Source organism: Geotrypetes seraphini, chromosome 5, assembly GCF_902459505.1.
Source record: "Geotrypetes seraphini chromosome 5, aGeoSer1.1, whole genome shotgun sequence".
Lineage (NCBI taxonomy): Eukaryota > Metazoa > Chordata > Amphibia > Gymnophiona > Dermophiidae > Geotrypetes > Geotrypetes seraphini.
This window is the reverse complement of record NC_047088.1, coordinates 174046003-174061265: the sequence shown is the minus strand read 5'-3', so window position 1 is coordinate 174061265 and position 15263 is coordinate 174046003. Positions and strand designations below refer to the sequence as shown.

At 42.0% G+C, this 15263-nt stretch overlaps 1 protein-coding gene across 4 annotated transcripts in view; it reads left to right on the top strand.

Moving 5' to 3' along the window:
* The window catches only part of LOC117361554 (MOB-like protein phocein), a 132497-nt gene that overhangs the window by 61045 nt on the left and 56189 nt on the right, over window positions 1–15263 (top strand). For all 4 annotated transcript variants that reach the window (XM_033947047.1, XM_033947043.1, XM_033947044.1 and 1 more), the window contains 2 exons: window positions 1671–1771; window positions 10338–10380. In XM_033947047.1, coding sequence (XP_033802938.1) covers window positions 1671–1771; window positions 10338–10380 — 144 coding nt within the window. The remainder of the gene's footprint in view (window positions 1–1670; window positions 1772–10337; window positions 10381–15263) is intronic.

Sequence of the window (15263 nt, the reverse complement as noted above, 5' to 3'; positions counted from 1 at the left end):
CTGTACTATGGTGTTGTCCCGGCCTGGCTGATGCAAATAATTTTTTTACCGCCCCCCTCCCGCGTACCTTTTTAGTTATCCCTGGTGGTCCAACAGTGTATGGGCAGGACCGCACTCGAATCGCCACTTGGGGCTTGCAGTGCAGAGACACGCAGGAGTGAACTTCTCGATTTCCCGCACGGCCTTGTATCGCTAGCAGAATGGCTGTTGCCAGATCCCACGAATCTCGCAAGAACTGGCGGCAGCCATTCTGCTAGCGATGCAGGGCCGTGTGGGAGCTCAAGAAACTCACTCCTGCGTGCCTGTGCGCCACAAGCCCTGATAGGCAAGTCAAAGGAGGTGCGCAGGGTAGGAGCGCAGTCCTGCCCATACACCGTTGCACCACCAGGGATAACTAAAAAGGGGGGGAGGGGGTTAAAAAAATGATTTGCATCAGCCGGGCCAGGAGATGGGAGGGATCTCTCCTGTCCCGGCCTATTAGAAGCCTGCATCAAGTCGGGGAGGGGGTCGAGTGATGACCTGAATATAGGTTGAGACCCCCATTTTTGGGCCAAAAAGCTCATCCTATATTCAAGTATATATGGTAGTTTCAATAACAGAGTAGTTTTGTGAGCCCATCTGAAGTTCCTTCCCAAGATAGTATCAAACTTCCATCTTGACCAGTTAGTAGTCCTTTTTTTCCTGAACGTTTTGCTCACAAGGATAAAAGCACACTACATACATGGGACAGCATAAGAGCCTTGACCTTCTTTTTGAAGTGAACTAAAGTTCATAGCCATCCACCCAGCTTTTTGTTTCTTTGCATCCTAACATGATAGGGGCTGCTGATGACAAATGCAGTCTGCTAGCCAATAAGAGTGTGCATTTCCTTCTCTTATGTCCAGGCAGGGCTGCCTCTAGAAGCTCACCTCACAACTCATGTTAGAATTATGATGGCATCAGTAGCCCACTTGAAGTCAGCCTCCATTGAAGAGATTTCAAGGGTTTCAACAAGGACTGGACTTCTGTCAATATATTCACATTGCATTATTGTCTAGAGCAGAGATTTTCAACTCAGTCCTTGGCATACACCAAGCCTGCCCAATTTCCAAGAATTCTTGAAGATACCAATGTGCATACAGTGGAAATAGTGCATGAATATTCATTGTGGATATCTTAGTTAACCAGTGTCCTCCAGAATTTATTTGGTATTTAGAATTACTCAATCCCCACTAAGCACATTATATTCAGTTCTAGGTTGGCAGGCTGTTGCTGCTAAAAAATAAAAATTAAAACAAATTTGTAAAAATTGTTTTGGTGTTTGCTTGATGCAGTATCTCTGAAAGCTCACATGTGAGGGTTTGGCTATCCTGCTTGCTCTTGGAAAACACAGTTATGTACCTGTAGCAGATGTTCGCTGAGGTCAGCAGGATAGAAATCCTTCTCCCACCCCAAGGACTTGTATACTAAGAAACTTGCAGTGGACTGGGGGGGGGGTTTCTACATGATAGCGATAGGTTTTAAGAAGCACATACACATTGAGGCTTTCTTACAAGTTTTGGAAAAGTGCTAGAGACAATTTTATTGCAGGCTTCATCAGTTGACATTGCCCTGTGTTTGAGGATTCCTATCCTGCTGTTCTTAGAGAATACTTGCTATAGGTACGTAACTGCATTTATTTGTTTCTACAGTATATCCAGCAAAACATCAGAGCAGACTGTTCCAACATTGATAAAATCCTTGAACCACCAGAAGGCCAAGATGAAGGTGTATGGAAGTATGAACATCTTAGGTAGGGATTGTTTCACAGCTAATACATGTGTTTGTTACCTTCTGTACAGCAATCTGTTTCTGCTGAGCTCAAGGCAGCCTGTAACTCTTCTTACATGTGGGCATGTGGCTGATCTTAATGGCCCCTGACCCTTTAATCTCCCTCCCCACCTTGGGCTTACCAAGGTCCCTGGTGATCCAGCGGGTGTTTTTCTGGTAGGAACCTGGCCCTCTCGTTGCTGCCTCCTTGCGGCTTCCTTCTAAAATAGCTGCCATGACCTCTCGCAGCTACTCACGACATTTCCTGCAGTACCACAAGCTGCCGTGAGAGATCGCTGCAGTCATTTCATAAGGCAGGAGTGAGAGGGCCGGGCTGCTACCACATAGACTCCCGCTGGGCCACCAGGTACCATGGTAGGCCCCAGGGGGGGGGAAATGTGGGGTTGGGAGAAAACTTAAAGGGTGCCTGGAGAGAGGAAAGAACCTTGGCTATAGGTTAAGAGGAGGGAGGGATGAGAGGTGCAGAGACCTGTGAGGGGTTGGGAGGGAGAGAAGCTAACCCTTGGCAGTTCTTTGTAAATCTTGGGTCAAACATTTTGGATAAAATGACTCTGCGGTAAAAAGGTTGTCAACCCCTGCCCTAGGCCAAGGGTAGGGAACTCCAGTCCTCAAGAGCCGTATTCCAGTCAGGTTTTCAGGATTTCCCCAAAGAATATGCATGAGATCTATTTGCATGCACAGCTCTCAATGCATATTCATTGGGGAAATCCTGAAAACCCGACTGGAATACGGCTCTCGAGGACCCGAGTTCCCTACCCCTGCCCTAGGCAATTATTACTAGCTTCTCTCCCTCCCCCCTCCATTTTTATAACCTCACACTTTCTATCTAGTCTAGTCTTTTATTGCAGTTCCCTCTGTTTCATTAAAGTAGACTGAGTGAAGAACAGACATGGCTCTGAAATCTGCTTCAGTAAAATTCAGTAGAACTTATTCAGTGGCTATAACCTGATCAAGTTTATTGATGCTTCTCTTTTCCTTTGTTATGCTTAAAAACAAACTGAAAAGTGCTGCAGAATCCATGAATGTTTGAGTTAACTTGGATCCCCCCCACCCCTTAATTTTCTTTCTTTAGAAATGTTATTTTTTTTAAATGTATTGCTCGGTGCATTAATTGGCATAGTATACCAGCAGCAACATTTGTGGAAATGTACAGTAAACAATATGAGGGGCATAATCGAAAGGGTTTGTGTCCATCTCGCAAGTCGTCCAAAGTCAAAAAGAGCCTAAGACACATTTTTGAAAGATACGTCCAACTTTTTTTTACTTTCGAAAATCGTTTAATTATACGTCCTGCCGATCTGTTCATCCAAGCCGCTAAATCGTCCATCTTTATACCACATTTCCATCCAACTTTCCGTCCAAGTACAAAACGCCTAGAACAAGCCCTGTTGGATGTGGGACGGGTCTGCAAAGTGATAGACTGCACACTCAGACATGCCACCTAAATAGTGGGGTACCTTACAGGGCACTGCTGTGAACTTCACAAAAAGGGTGCCATGGCTTCTCCTCACTACAGCTCCCTTATAGGTGACGGTGAGCCCCCCAAACCACCTCCACAATCCCCTAGAACCACTTATCTACCACCCCAATAGCCACTTATATGCCAGTATAAAAGGGATTTGGGGGGTGTATAGGGCAGTGCATATGTTTAAGTATCAATGCAATGATTAGAGGGGCTTATGGGTATGGGTCCTTCTCTCTATGGGTCCCTAAACAACCACCAGGCGGCCAGGTGATGATGGTCTGGAGGCTGAAATTTAAAGTTATGAATAAAATTTTTGTGGGGGTGAGTTGGTGATCACTGGGGTAGTGTGTAGGGGTCTGTGTTATGTGTTTGCAGTGCTTAGCTAGTGAGTTTAGGTGGGTTTTTGTGACTTAGACCATGTTTTACATGGTTTAAGTCACAACGTCCAAGTTCCGTCTAGACTCTGTTGTAAAACTTTCGGTTATAAATGCTGTACAACTAAGTCTAAGCCGGCCCACGTCCTGCCCAACTCCCACCCTTGACATGCCTCCCAAACCGCCCCGTTTAGCTTTGGACATTGAGCGGCACTATGAAGGCCTAGGTCGTTTTTAAATACGTCCAAAACCCGGTTTTATTCTCGGCGCTTGGGATGTTTTTGAGAAATGTTCGTCCAAGTGCCGACTTAGGACGTTTTTTGGACGTTTTTCTCTTTCGATTATGAGCCCCATAATGTACAATTTACATGTTAGATTTGCCATAGTTACAATGCAAGATATTTCAATGCAAGTTTTTATCCTAACATGACACATATCAAAAGGATCCTAGTACCAATAAACATTTCTTTGTGATCCATCAGTCGTGGGCAGAGGAGTTAGTTGAAGAGGTATGTTCTAGTTAGCTTTGCTACAACTGGCAGGCTTTATTGGGATATAGCTCTTAGAGTTGGCTGCATCAGCAGACCACCTTCAGTGAGGAGGGAAGGTGGCCTTAAACACTTTTATCTCGCTTTCCCTGAGTGTTTTCCCAAGCTAAATGGGACAAGGATCTAATCTACAGCTATAGGAGAACCGACCTTCTTACAGTAGAGATACAAAGAAAACAGTGAAGGTGACCAAAAGGTGCTGACAAGCTTTATTCTTCACAAAACTCAACACATGTGTGCTTCAGCCCAGAGGCCTGTATCAAGACATAAAACCATAAATATTACAAACAAATTCACATTAACAAAAAGATAATATCAAAAATATCATCAAAACAAAAGTTCATAAAAATAAACTAAAAAAAATTATGTGAACTGATGAAAAACATATGAATTAACGTGTACAATAATGCATATTATAAAATAAGTATAATACCAAAACGAAGCTACTCTTCTGATGACTTGTTTAAGTGAGTTAGATAAAAACTTATTGATGAAACTATATTTTAAAAATAAAACAACTAAATTCTGTGGGGATAATGTTTTGATATTTCCTGATGTTGCTAGAGCAACTCAAAAGCAAAGGAAGGAATTTCTTCAGTTAAAACCTAGGGTTATAGCTCTAGCAGCAACATTTTTTCTAAAATTCCCTTGCAAGTGTATAATTAAAATATAAGAGAAGGAATTTCTTTTTTGGGACCCTACACAGCTTCAGCAATTAAGTTTTCATGAACAACTAGAATGATTTAACCTGGGGAAAGGTTTTGCTTTTCTTAAGTTTAATACTTTATATTTTATAATTATATTTGAACCTTTTCTCAAGTTTAATGTTTCATTTTCTTTAATTGGAGAGATTGGGGCTCTTCTCCCTGGAAAAGCAGAGACTCAGAGGAGACATGATAGAGACCTACAAGATCATGAAGGGCATAGAGAGAGTAGAGAGGGACAGATTTTTCAAACTTTCAAAACATAAAAGAACAAGAGGGCATTCGGAAAAGTTGGAAGGAGACAGATTCAAAACGAATGCTAGGAAGTTTTTCTTTACCCAGCGTGTGGTGGACACCTGGAATGCGCTTCCAGAGGACGTAATAGGACAGAGTACGGTACTGGAGTTCAAGAAAGGATTGGATAATTTCCTGCTGGAAAAAGGGATAGAGGGGTATAGATAGAGAGCTACTGCACAGGTCCTGGACTGTTGGGCCGCCGCGTGAGCGGACTGCTGGGCACGATGGACCTCGGGTCTGACCCAGTGGAGGCATTGCTTATGTTCTTAATTTAAGGTAGCTCCCCCCAAAATTAATGTGGGCTAGTAAGATTGTATTAGATATTATTTATATCTTGTATTTTTTCTATCTTTTTTCTATTTTTTCTATCTTGTATATCTTTATCCTTTACTGTTCTTTAAGAATTGTGTGATAAAAATCTGATAAATAAAAAATAATAATACCAAAATGAAGGAGAGATGAAAAATATCTGCTATAAACAGTAACATAATGTATCTACTGTCAACAAAAGTACAGTACTAACAGAATAAAAATTATAAAACAAACATATACTGAATCATAACATTACAGCATACAAATGTAAGTAATAAAATAAATAAATAAACTGTGAAGCAATTGCAGGTGAACAAAAATAAGCATCATCATGAAAATACATCATGAAACTTACTATGGCATTATTAATACCAAAACCACTAATGATAATCTAAGAAAACATGAATATATAATAAAACCATACCTGAACGCAAATTTAATGCCTAATGGCTCAACCTCTTTTATCTTATCCTAAAACAAGAAGATACTAAGAATAAGATCCTGAAGAAAAGTAAAAAAGATAAAAGGAGGGAGAAAAGAAGAAAAAAAAAGAAGAGAGAAAAAGAAGGTAGCTTGATAGTGCTTCCTAGTTTCCTACCTTGGAGATATAACACTCAAGAAAACACTTTTACTGTAGGCATGCATCTGAAAAACTACAAGAAATGAAAGCCAACATGAAAAGTTGAAATGACCACTATGTACATATATTTCTACAATTATGCTGAATATTATGAGAATAAACGTTTCTTACATGTAATGATGTGATGATACAAGAGCACTATAATTAATAACCACCTTCTTTTTAATGCACTGAAACATGATTATTAATAATAATAAACCTTAATAATGGAAAACCGCTATGGTAAAAAGGCCAACCATTTCCAGAGCAATCGTAAACCAGTGCCATTTGATCTACATGAAACATATCTTAGAACAGATACTCGACATTATCAGATACTCGACATTAACCAATTTAAAGGATAACTATGAAGACTGCTATGATAACTTAGTCTTAAAAACACCATATCACAGAAACAAAAAGGCCTACGCTGAATTTCCAAAGTCAGTAATGTATATTTAACAAGTAGGTGAAACCTACTATTCCAAGCTATCGTTTAAATATATAACAACAAACATCTGTATTTTGTGGCACTTGCCAGGCGTATACTTCTTTGCCAATATATGAGCATTTGTGAAATGAAAGTAAAAAAAACAGAAGAAGCGTCATTATAGGTTAAATAGAGAAAACGTGTGACATCATTGCTATTGTGTGTGCATATGGCTGGTACATATGAAGAATAGTAAGAAATGAATAAAATTCTATCTTTTCTTTTTTCTCTGACAAGGTGGTATGATCCAGTGTTTTTAAAACTTACGTTTTCATCATAGCAGTCTTTATAGTTATCCTTTAAATTGGTCAGTGCCAAGTATCTGTTAAAAGATATTTGTTTCATGAGATCAAAAGATGCTGGTTTAAGATTGCTTCAGCAATGGTTGGCCTTCTTATCGTAGCAGTTTTCCATTGTTAAGGTTGAGCCAATTTAATAATCATGTTTCAGTGAATTAAAAGCTGTGGAACCAATGCTCTTGATGTAAAAGTTTAATAAAAGTCTTGACAATAAAAACAATGTGATGCAATAAAAGTGTTCGCAAGTAATACAATGCAATAAAAGTCTTTGCAAATAAAAATGTTGCAAATCAATTGTAAATCCATATGACACTTGGCTATGAGGGTTCATAGACAAAACCACCGAAGACAAAGGCACGCGCCGACAACTGAGTGCAAGACGGAAGCGGGCGCCGAAGAAAAAGAGTGTTTTTAGGGGCTCCGACGGGGGGTTTTGTTGGGGAACCCCCCACTTTACTTAATACAGATCGCAGCGGCATTTTGGGGGGTTGTAACCGCCCTCATTATACTGGAAACTTAACTGTTTCCCTGTTTTTTAGGGAAAAAGTGAAGCTTTCAGTAAAATGTGGGGGGTTACAACCCCCCACAATGCGATGCGATCTGTATAAAGTAAAGTGGGGGGGTTCCCCCCACACCCCCCGTCGGAGCCCTTTAAAACAGTCATTTTCTTTGGCGCGCTCCTCCGCGTTGCGCTCAGTTGTCTGCGCACGCCTTTGTCCCGACTATGACACCGGCTATGAGTGTGGTGTGGACCCACTCCCCCATGGGGATGCCCTTTGGTATCTGGCCAAATGGAGTTATAGGCCCCTCCCAGGTGCATCCCAGAATGCACTGGGAAAGGGAAGGCCCGTCATTTTGGAAGAGGCGGGCCAGGCCTGTCGGCAGGAGGGAATGGGCATCCCACTTGTCGGCCATCTCCTAAAGGTATGGGGGTGGATGGGTGGATTGGGAGGTATTATAGGGGATTTTAGGGTGTAGGAGGGTGTAAGGTGAGTGTTCAGGTATGTAGGGGAGTGTTGTGGTTCAAGGATCAATGGGGCCGGCGGCAGGAAGGAGTGGGGATCCCTCCTGCCAATTGGAGGTGGGGGAGGAGTGTCAAGAGTGTTAGGGGTTTGAGGGAATCAATGGTGTCAGCAACAGGTGGGAGTGGGCATCCCTCCTGCTGCAGACAGTGTCAGGGGGTTCGGAGGTGGTGGCAGGAGGGAGTGGGCATCTTTTCTGCCAGCCAACTTTGTGGTAGGGCAGGTTCCCTGCCAGGCCCCACAGCAGATTACAGCAGGGGGATATCTTTGTGGTAATCAGCTCAGCAGCCACATCTATTGGAAATGTAGACCAGCTTTTTGTTGACCAACATTTCAGCGTCTATCAGGGGAGGGCCAGGGGTAGGCAATTCCGTTTCTCGAGAGCCGGAGCCAGGTCAGGTTTTCAGAATAGCCACAATAAATATGCATGAGAAAGATTTGCATCTCAAGGAAGCAGTGCATGCAAATCCATCTCATACATATTCATTGTGGATATCCTGAAAACCTGACCCAGCTCCGGCTCTAGAGGACCGGAATTGCCTACCCCTGCCCTAGGGAGACACCTAGGGCCGCTTAAGCTTGCCCAGGGCCACTTCCAGGCGAAACTACGCCCAGCCTTGGGCAAGCTTAAGCACTCCTAGGCACCTTCCTGCACCCGCAACAGACGCCTATAATGTATGCAGCCTGTCTCAGGGTTTTGTTTTGTTTTAAGAAAATGTGTTTCCCGATTGGCTGATTACAGTGGTAGAATGCCTACCGCTGCCTATAATCAGGACGCCGTTTATTGAATTTGCCCCTATGTGTGTAAGTGCTTTAAAAATACATAACATCTAATGTCATAAACAATTCATTTCTTTCAAATGTGGGAAGAGCATACTTTAACAGTTTTTGATTTTCTATTGCCCCACCTTGTATTGCAGCACAGAATTCTCTTTTAACATAGTGCTTCCAACTTCCTTGGCCTCTCTATTTTAACTTAATAAATCTGCAACTACAGTTTAATATCCCAAAACGCCATGCTAGGGTTTTTATGCTTTCATCACATGACCCCTTGTAAATTAGCAGAAATGATTTGCATTTGTTCAGTCAGCCATTTTCCCATTTGGGAAATAGTAGGATGCGGCATTGTGAATCCCCTTCATCAGCTCACAACCTGTACATTGGTAGTTCAAGGCAAGTTACAATTAGTTGTAGCAAGTATTTCCCTGACCCATAAGGGCTTACAGTGATAGAGCTCCTAAAACATTAGCATATGCTAACACTGTTAACACATTATTTGTAAATAAGTGCTATTCAGTAGAATGTTGTTATTAGGTGCCATCGACTTGTGCTCAAGTCCTAGCGACTTGATGAATTGCGGATCTAAAAAGAAATTGTTTTGTGCTAGACCGGAAAGTTCCTCCAGCATCATCCCCATGGTTGTTTTCAACACAGAATGTATCTTGCAGTAAATAATGCATTTTAGTGTATGTTAATGTGATAATGCACTTTAGTAAATCTAGCCTAAAGTTTGTATCTGTGACAGTGTAGGAATGACATAACTTGCCCAGGTCTACAAGGAATATTGGCAGGAATATTGGACTCTGGGTCTCAGCCTGTTGTTCATCCAATCTGCTGTCAGAAGTTTGATTCTGAATACTGTACTTTCTTTTATCTGTGACTATGTTTATTTTCAGATCTTTTTTTTATTTTGTTTTTCAGCAACTTGCTCCTGTTCTTTTTGGCTTCTGTTCAATAGGTTTAAAGTAGGAAAAATTCTTATTCAAACTCCCCCCCCCTAATCTGGCCTCAGCAGGGATCACAAAATAGCTCCTCTGGGACTTAGTGCACATTCAGTCTGAGTCTAATCACAAGGTGTCATTCTTGTACAGTAGTAGAGACTCTATCTTCCCAGGGGCTGTGAGTGCTGCTTCTATATAGCATTCCCAGCCTTGGTTGGCCTGGGTTGTTGAAGCTGGGCTGAGGAACTGAGCCCAGGCCTTTGTTCAGGCCAGCACATCATGCTATTATCAAGCATCTTTCCACTTTTTTTCCCCACAAGAATCTGAAATGATTTCATCTTCACACTGAGGGCTTCTTTTACCAAGCCGTGTTAGGGACTTAACGCACGGAATAGTGCTTGCTAAATTGCCGCGTGCGCTAGACCTTAATGCCAGCATTGAGCTGGCGTTAGTTCTAGCCGCGTAGCGCAGGTTTAGCGCGTGATAAAAAGCTGCGTGCACTAAAAATGCTAACGTGGCTTAGTAAAGCCTTGAATGTTTTCTCAATTATTTGAATTTCCAAATGTCAAAAGAGATTAAGAAGTCTAAAGACCTTAAGGCTGTTGTAACTAAATTTTTCACACATATTCTTGGTATTAATAAGGACAAACATTGATGGTAATATATTTCTATTTCAGACAGTTCTGCCTTGAGTTGAATGGACTTGCTGTTAAACTTCAGGTAATTTTCTGAACTTACTTTCATTATTGAATCTTTGATCCCTTTTGCTGATGAAGATGTTTATATGCAAAACATTTTTCAGATATTTGGGATAGACTGTTGGCTTTCTTTTTTTTTTTTTTTAAACTTTGTTTATTGAAATGCATCTTAAGAATAACCGTTACATAACAGATATCAACTTGTACAGCGAGGAATGTAAAAAAAAATAAGTGTTCATGTTCTACAGCAAACATAAACAGAGGAGTAAAAGTAGATATATCCCTAACTCTTTATTTGGCATTGTTGCTCAGAAGCAACATGTGTTTCTATGGCTCTTATGGGAGATCTAATCTAATTTGGTATTGTGTGTCTCACTGTGCCTATAATGGTTCAAGGCGACATACGATATAGGAGAACTACAGTACATTGTTTAGATGCTAGAATAAATAATGAGAATACAAGGAAGTGTTAGGCAAAAGAAGACCTATGAGATATCATGAGGTAGAGGCAGTCATTCCAAGAATGGAGTAACAAAGAGGGGCTGTGGGAGGTACATTAAGGAGCATGTCGAGGAGAAATAAAGTACAACGAGAGAAAGGGTAAAACAATGACTTGAGGTGGATGGAATCTGTTACAGTCATTAATAGGAGTAAGCTGAGTACTTGGTTCTTGGGTTGAAGTAAAACGTAGAGTTAGGCGTCGAGAATGTTAGACTTAGTTGTTGGTAGAGCTTATGGAGTCGAAGAGAAAGGTCTTTAGTTTCTTGTGAAATGCAGTGTATTGGATTCTGTTCTGACGGTTCTTGTGAGATCGTGCTAGGTTTTCATACCCAAGAATATGAACATTGAGTGAAATATGTGTTTGTATTTGAGATTTTTTGTTGTAGGGAGAATCAATTTTATCCTGTCGAGATTTCTGCGTGAAGTGGACCATGCTGAGGAGAATAGGTGAATCAGTGGTGCGGCAGAGTTTCTGTAGAGTATGTGGTGTATAATGCAGGCTGTTTTGAATTCAAAAGTTGTTTGAGGTAACTAGAGACTGAGTGTTTTTCAGTTTGGATGTGAGTCTAATGGCTATGTTTTGTATGAGCTGGATTTTGCGGATAAGGCTGATGTTGATGCCCATGTAGATGGAGTTACAGTAGTCTAGCTGGGACAGGATCAACATCTGCATGAACAGGGCAAAGTGGTGTTGGTGAAAGTATGGTTTGATGAGTCTCAGCTGTCTCATAGTGAAGAAGGTTTTCTTCCAGAGGTTGGAAATTTGCAGCTCCATTGATAGTGTGGAGTCCAAAATACAGCCCAGAACTTTGGAGGATTTGTCTACTGTAAGGGAGTTTACTGTTTGGAAAGTGATGATTTTCAGGACTGTCTGTTGTGGGGTATGAAAGTAAAGAACTTTGGTTTTAGAGGCATTCAGTGCCTATTATCTTGGCACTGTTGCTCTCATTCAACATCAAGTTACATAAAGTTTCACCATCTGCCAGTTAAAGGGTTAAACACAGTCAGGAAATAGCATTGATAAGAGTGTATTCTCACATAAGCTTGCAAATACAACAAGAACAGTATTTGGCATAAAAATGCTCTCATAAATTAACACGAATGAAGTCGTACAACAAGATACATTACATATTTAAAGCCATTTTATATATCCCCCCAAACCCCCCTCCCAGCAGTGAGAGAATCTGGTGCTCACTCCCTCCTGCCTGAATCACCATGAACCCTCCTCCCGAACCTTGACTGTAGTCTGGAATCTGGATTGGAGCGAAGGCCGTCAAGAGTGATGTCTTCTCCTACTTGGGAGGGTCTTTGGACACCTGAGCCAATCGGGGCCTTAGGCCCCTCCCAGTGCTTCCCAGGGAGCACTGAGAAGGGGAAAGACCCACCATTTTGAAGAGGTGAGAGAGAAGGCATCACTTGAAGGTCTTTGATCAAATCCAGACTCCAGACTCTAGTCAAGGTAAAAAGGGGGGAGGGTGGTTCTAGGGGTTCATGATCATTCAGGCAGAAGGGGCTTGGGGGGGTGTCATTCAGGTAGGAGGGAGTGGGCATCCCTCCAACTGATTTCGGGTGTGGATAGCGTTGGAGGGGTGTTGTGAGGTAGGAGGGAGTACAAAGCATCCCTCCTGTCGATGGGGGGGAGGGTCTTTGCACTGGCTGAACTGATCACAGGGGAATCCCCAATCAGAGCCAGCAGGCCTTTCCCAAGCTGTTGACTTCAGCGCTTCCCCACTTCCAATGTTGCAATCCAGGGACGGAGTCGAAAGGAAGAGGGCGAGTCGCTGGGATTGTTTGAATTTCAGAGGGGAGCCAGGGGAATATCGGTAAAGGATGAGAGGAGGGCATTAGTGTTTCTGTTATTGCAGATAACCCACATTCTACCGCGGTTCGCTGCGGTGTTTGTTCACCATGTCATTCTCTACCCAGACACAAACAGAGACTCCAACAAAATAGACTGCCAGAGGAACTTAGCAAGAGGCAACAAAAAGGCAGTGTAGTCAATAGGTTCTTAGGGTGGTATTAAGGCCATGCTGAGTGAACAGGGTGAAACTACCCTCTAAGTAAGCACTAGATGTGAATACAACAAAATCAAAATAATAATAATAATGTGAATGGGATATCCTCAGTGTGAGGGATCAGCGAGGGGAGGAGAACCTCCAGCGCTTAGCACTCTAAGGTAGAGGCACAAAGCCACCGCCTGCACACCATCACTGAATATCACCTGTGTGCTTAACTAAAGTAAATAACCAAAATTTAGTGAATAATTAGTGAAACACACAGCAAAATAAGGCCAAAATACCACACTGAGAACCCCCCAGCCAACTCCACGAAAAAAATAAAAATAACTTAGCTTGAATAGAAGAATCCAAAATATCCTTCCAATGTTGGGAAGTCCGAAGAAAATGGGCAGATTCAAAGCCTTGTTCTTCAGGCTGAGTTCAACCAAGCCTGGTTTCGGTGACAAAGTGTCCCCTTCATCAGGAACCCATTGAAATTAAAGAACTGAAGATGAGAACGTGGAGGATGAAAATATAAAGTGGCTGAAAGGAGGGCATAGCTGCCGGTAAGCAACACACACCGGGTTTTAAGGCCAAGCAGGAAGTATGCCAAGTCCAGGAGAACCAATAGCAGCAAGAGAAAGAAATGACCTATAAAATAGTATTCCACTCGATGCAGTCGTTGAGTCCATCGGGTTGAACAGCCCGCAAATGAAAGATCCAAAACTGTTCTCTTAACTGAATCCGAGCCATTTTATCACCTTTGTAGTTCTTGTCAATTTGTTCAAGCACAAACCAGTACAGGTCATCGAATCCGTGATGCTTGTCCAGGCAGTGCGGGACCAGAGGAGCAGACAAAGTGTTGGTATTAAGTCTGCTCTTATGCTCTGTAAGTATGATCCTAATTTTTCTGCTAGTACAGCCCACATAAATAAGATGACAAGGACAAATGATGATATAGATGACCCATGAAGAATCACATGTTGTATGATGTCTCAGTTGGTAAGTACGTTTGGTTTGAGGGTGCTACCAACTACTGATGGAAAGAGTGTTGAGACACATATTGCAGTGCCCACAAGCTTGGTGGCTACCCGAACCAGACCTGAAACGTGAGGTCACCGGAGTTAGTAACATAGTAGATGACGGCAGATAAAGACCCGAATGGTCCATCCAGTCTGCCCAACCTGATTCAATTTAAATTTTTAAATTTTTTCTTCTTAGCTATTTCTGGGCAAGAATCCAAAGCTTTACCCTGTACTGTGCTTGGGTTCCAACTGCCGAAATCTCTGTTAAGACTTACTCCAGCCCAGTTAGAAGATTGCTCAAATTCTTGGGGCGAGAGAAGGCTATACGGGGAGGCTCCTTAAATGACGTGTGGCAATTCAAAATGTGCCAGTGTTTATTGATGATCTTAGCAACTGTATGAGCCTGATTTGAAAAGGAAAGGACACATCTGATGTTCAGGATTTTCACGAGATGTAGTGCTACGAAGTAGCTCTGGATTAGCGTAGCGAGCTCTCAAATAAGCCTGTCTAATGGTCCAATCTGGATAACCCCTAGCCTTGAAATGCTGAGTAAGAGTTTTGGCCTGAATCTTAAATTCAGCAACAGTAGAGCAAATGTGACCTATTCTAAGGAATTGACTAATGGGAAGAGATTGTTTCAAACGGGCAGGATGACAACTGGATTAGTGCAGATAGGTGTTACGGTAAGTTGATTTCCTGAAAACAGTAGTCGCCAATTTACAAGTGGATTTAGTTACCACAGTATCCAGGTAAGTAACAGAAGAAGCATCTACAGTGGCAGAGAATTTTAAGTGACTGTTTAAGGAATTAATCCACTGTAAAAACTCATAAAATTTTACAGATGTATCAGTCCAGATGAAAATGTCATCTATGTAGCGTAGCCAGATTGCAATGCTAGTCATCCAGACATAGGGATAAAGATGCTTCTCCTCAAAATCCGTAACATACAAATTTGCTACACTCGGGGCCATCGCTGTGCCCATCGCAACCCCATGAATCTGGAGGTAAAAGTCGCCCTGAACCTCAAAAAAGTTACGCTGGAGTACCAAGGTGGATAGAACCATCAGAAAGGATTTGGTAATACGAGTATCATCAGGTAGATTTGATAAAGTAATGTCTACAATACTCAATGCTTCCACTTGGGGCATATTGCTGTACAGAGCCTCAAGATCCATGGTGATTAATAGATCAGACTGAGAAACAATCAGAGGTTCGATGAGGTTAAGAAAGTGAGTGGTATCCAAGACAAATGACTTGGCCTTGGCTACCCTTAGAACCTATAGGTGTATAACGTCAGTCAAGCTACATTAAACACACACAAATAAAGGATCAGAGAATGTGATGTAAGATAATATAATATGTTATGATATGATGTAATGAAG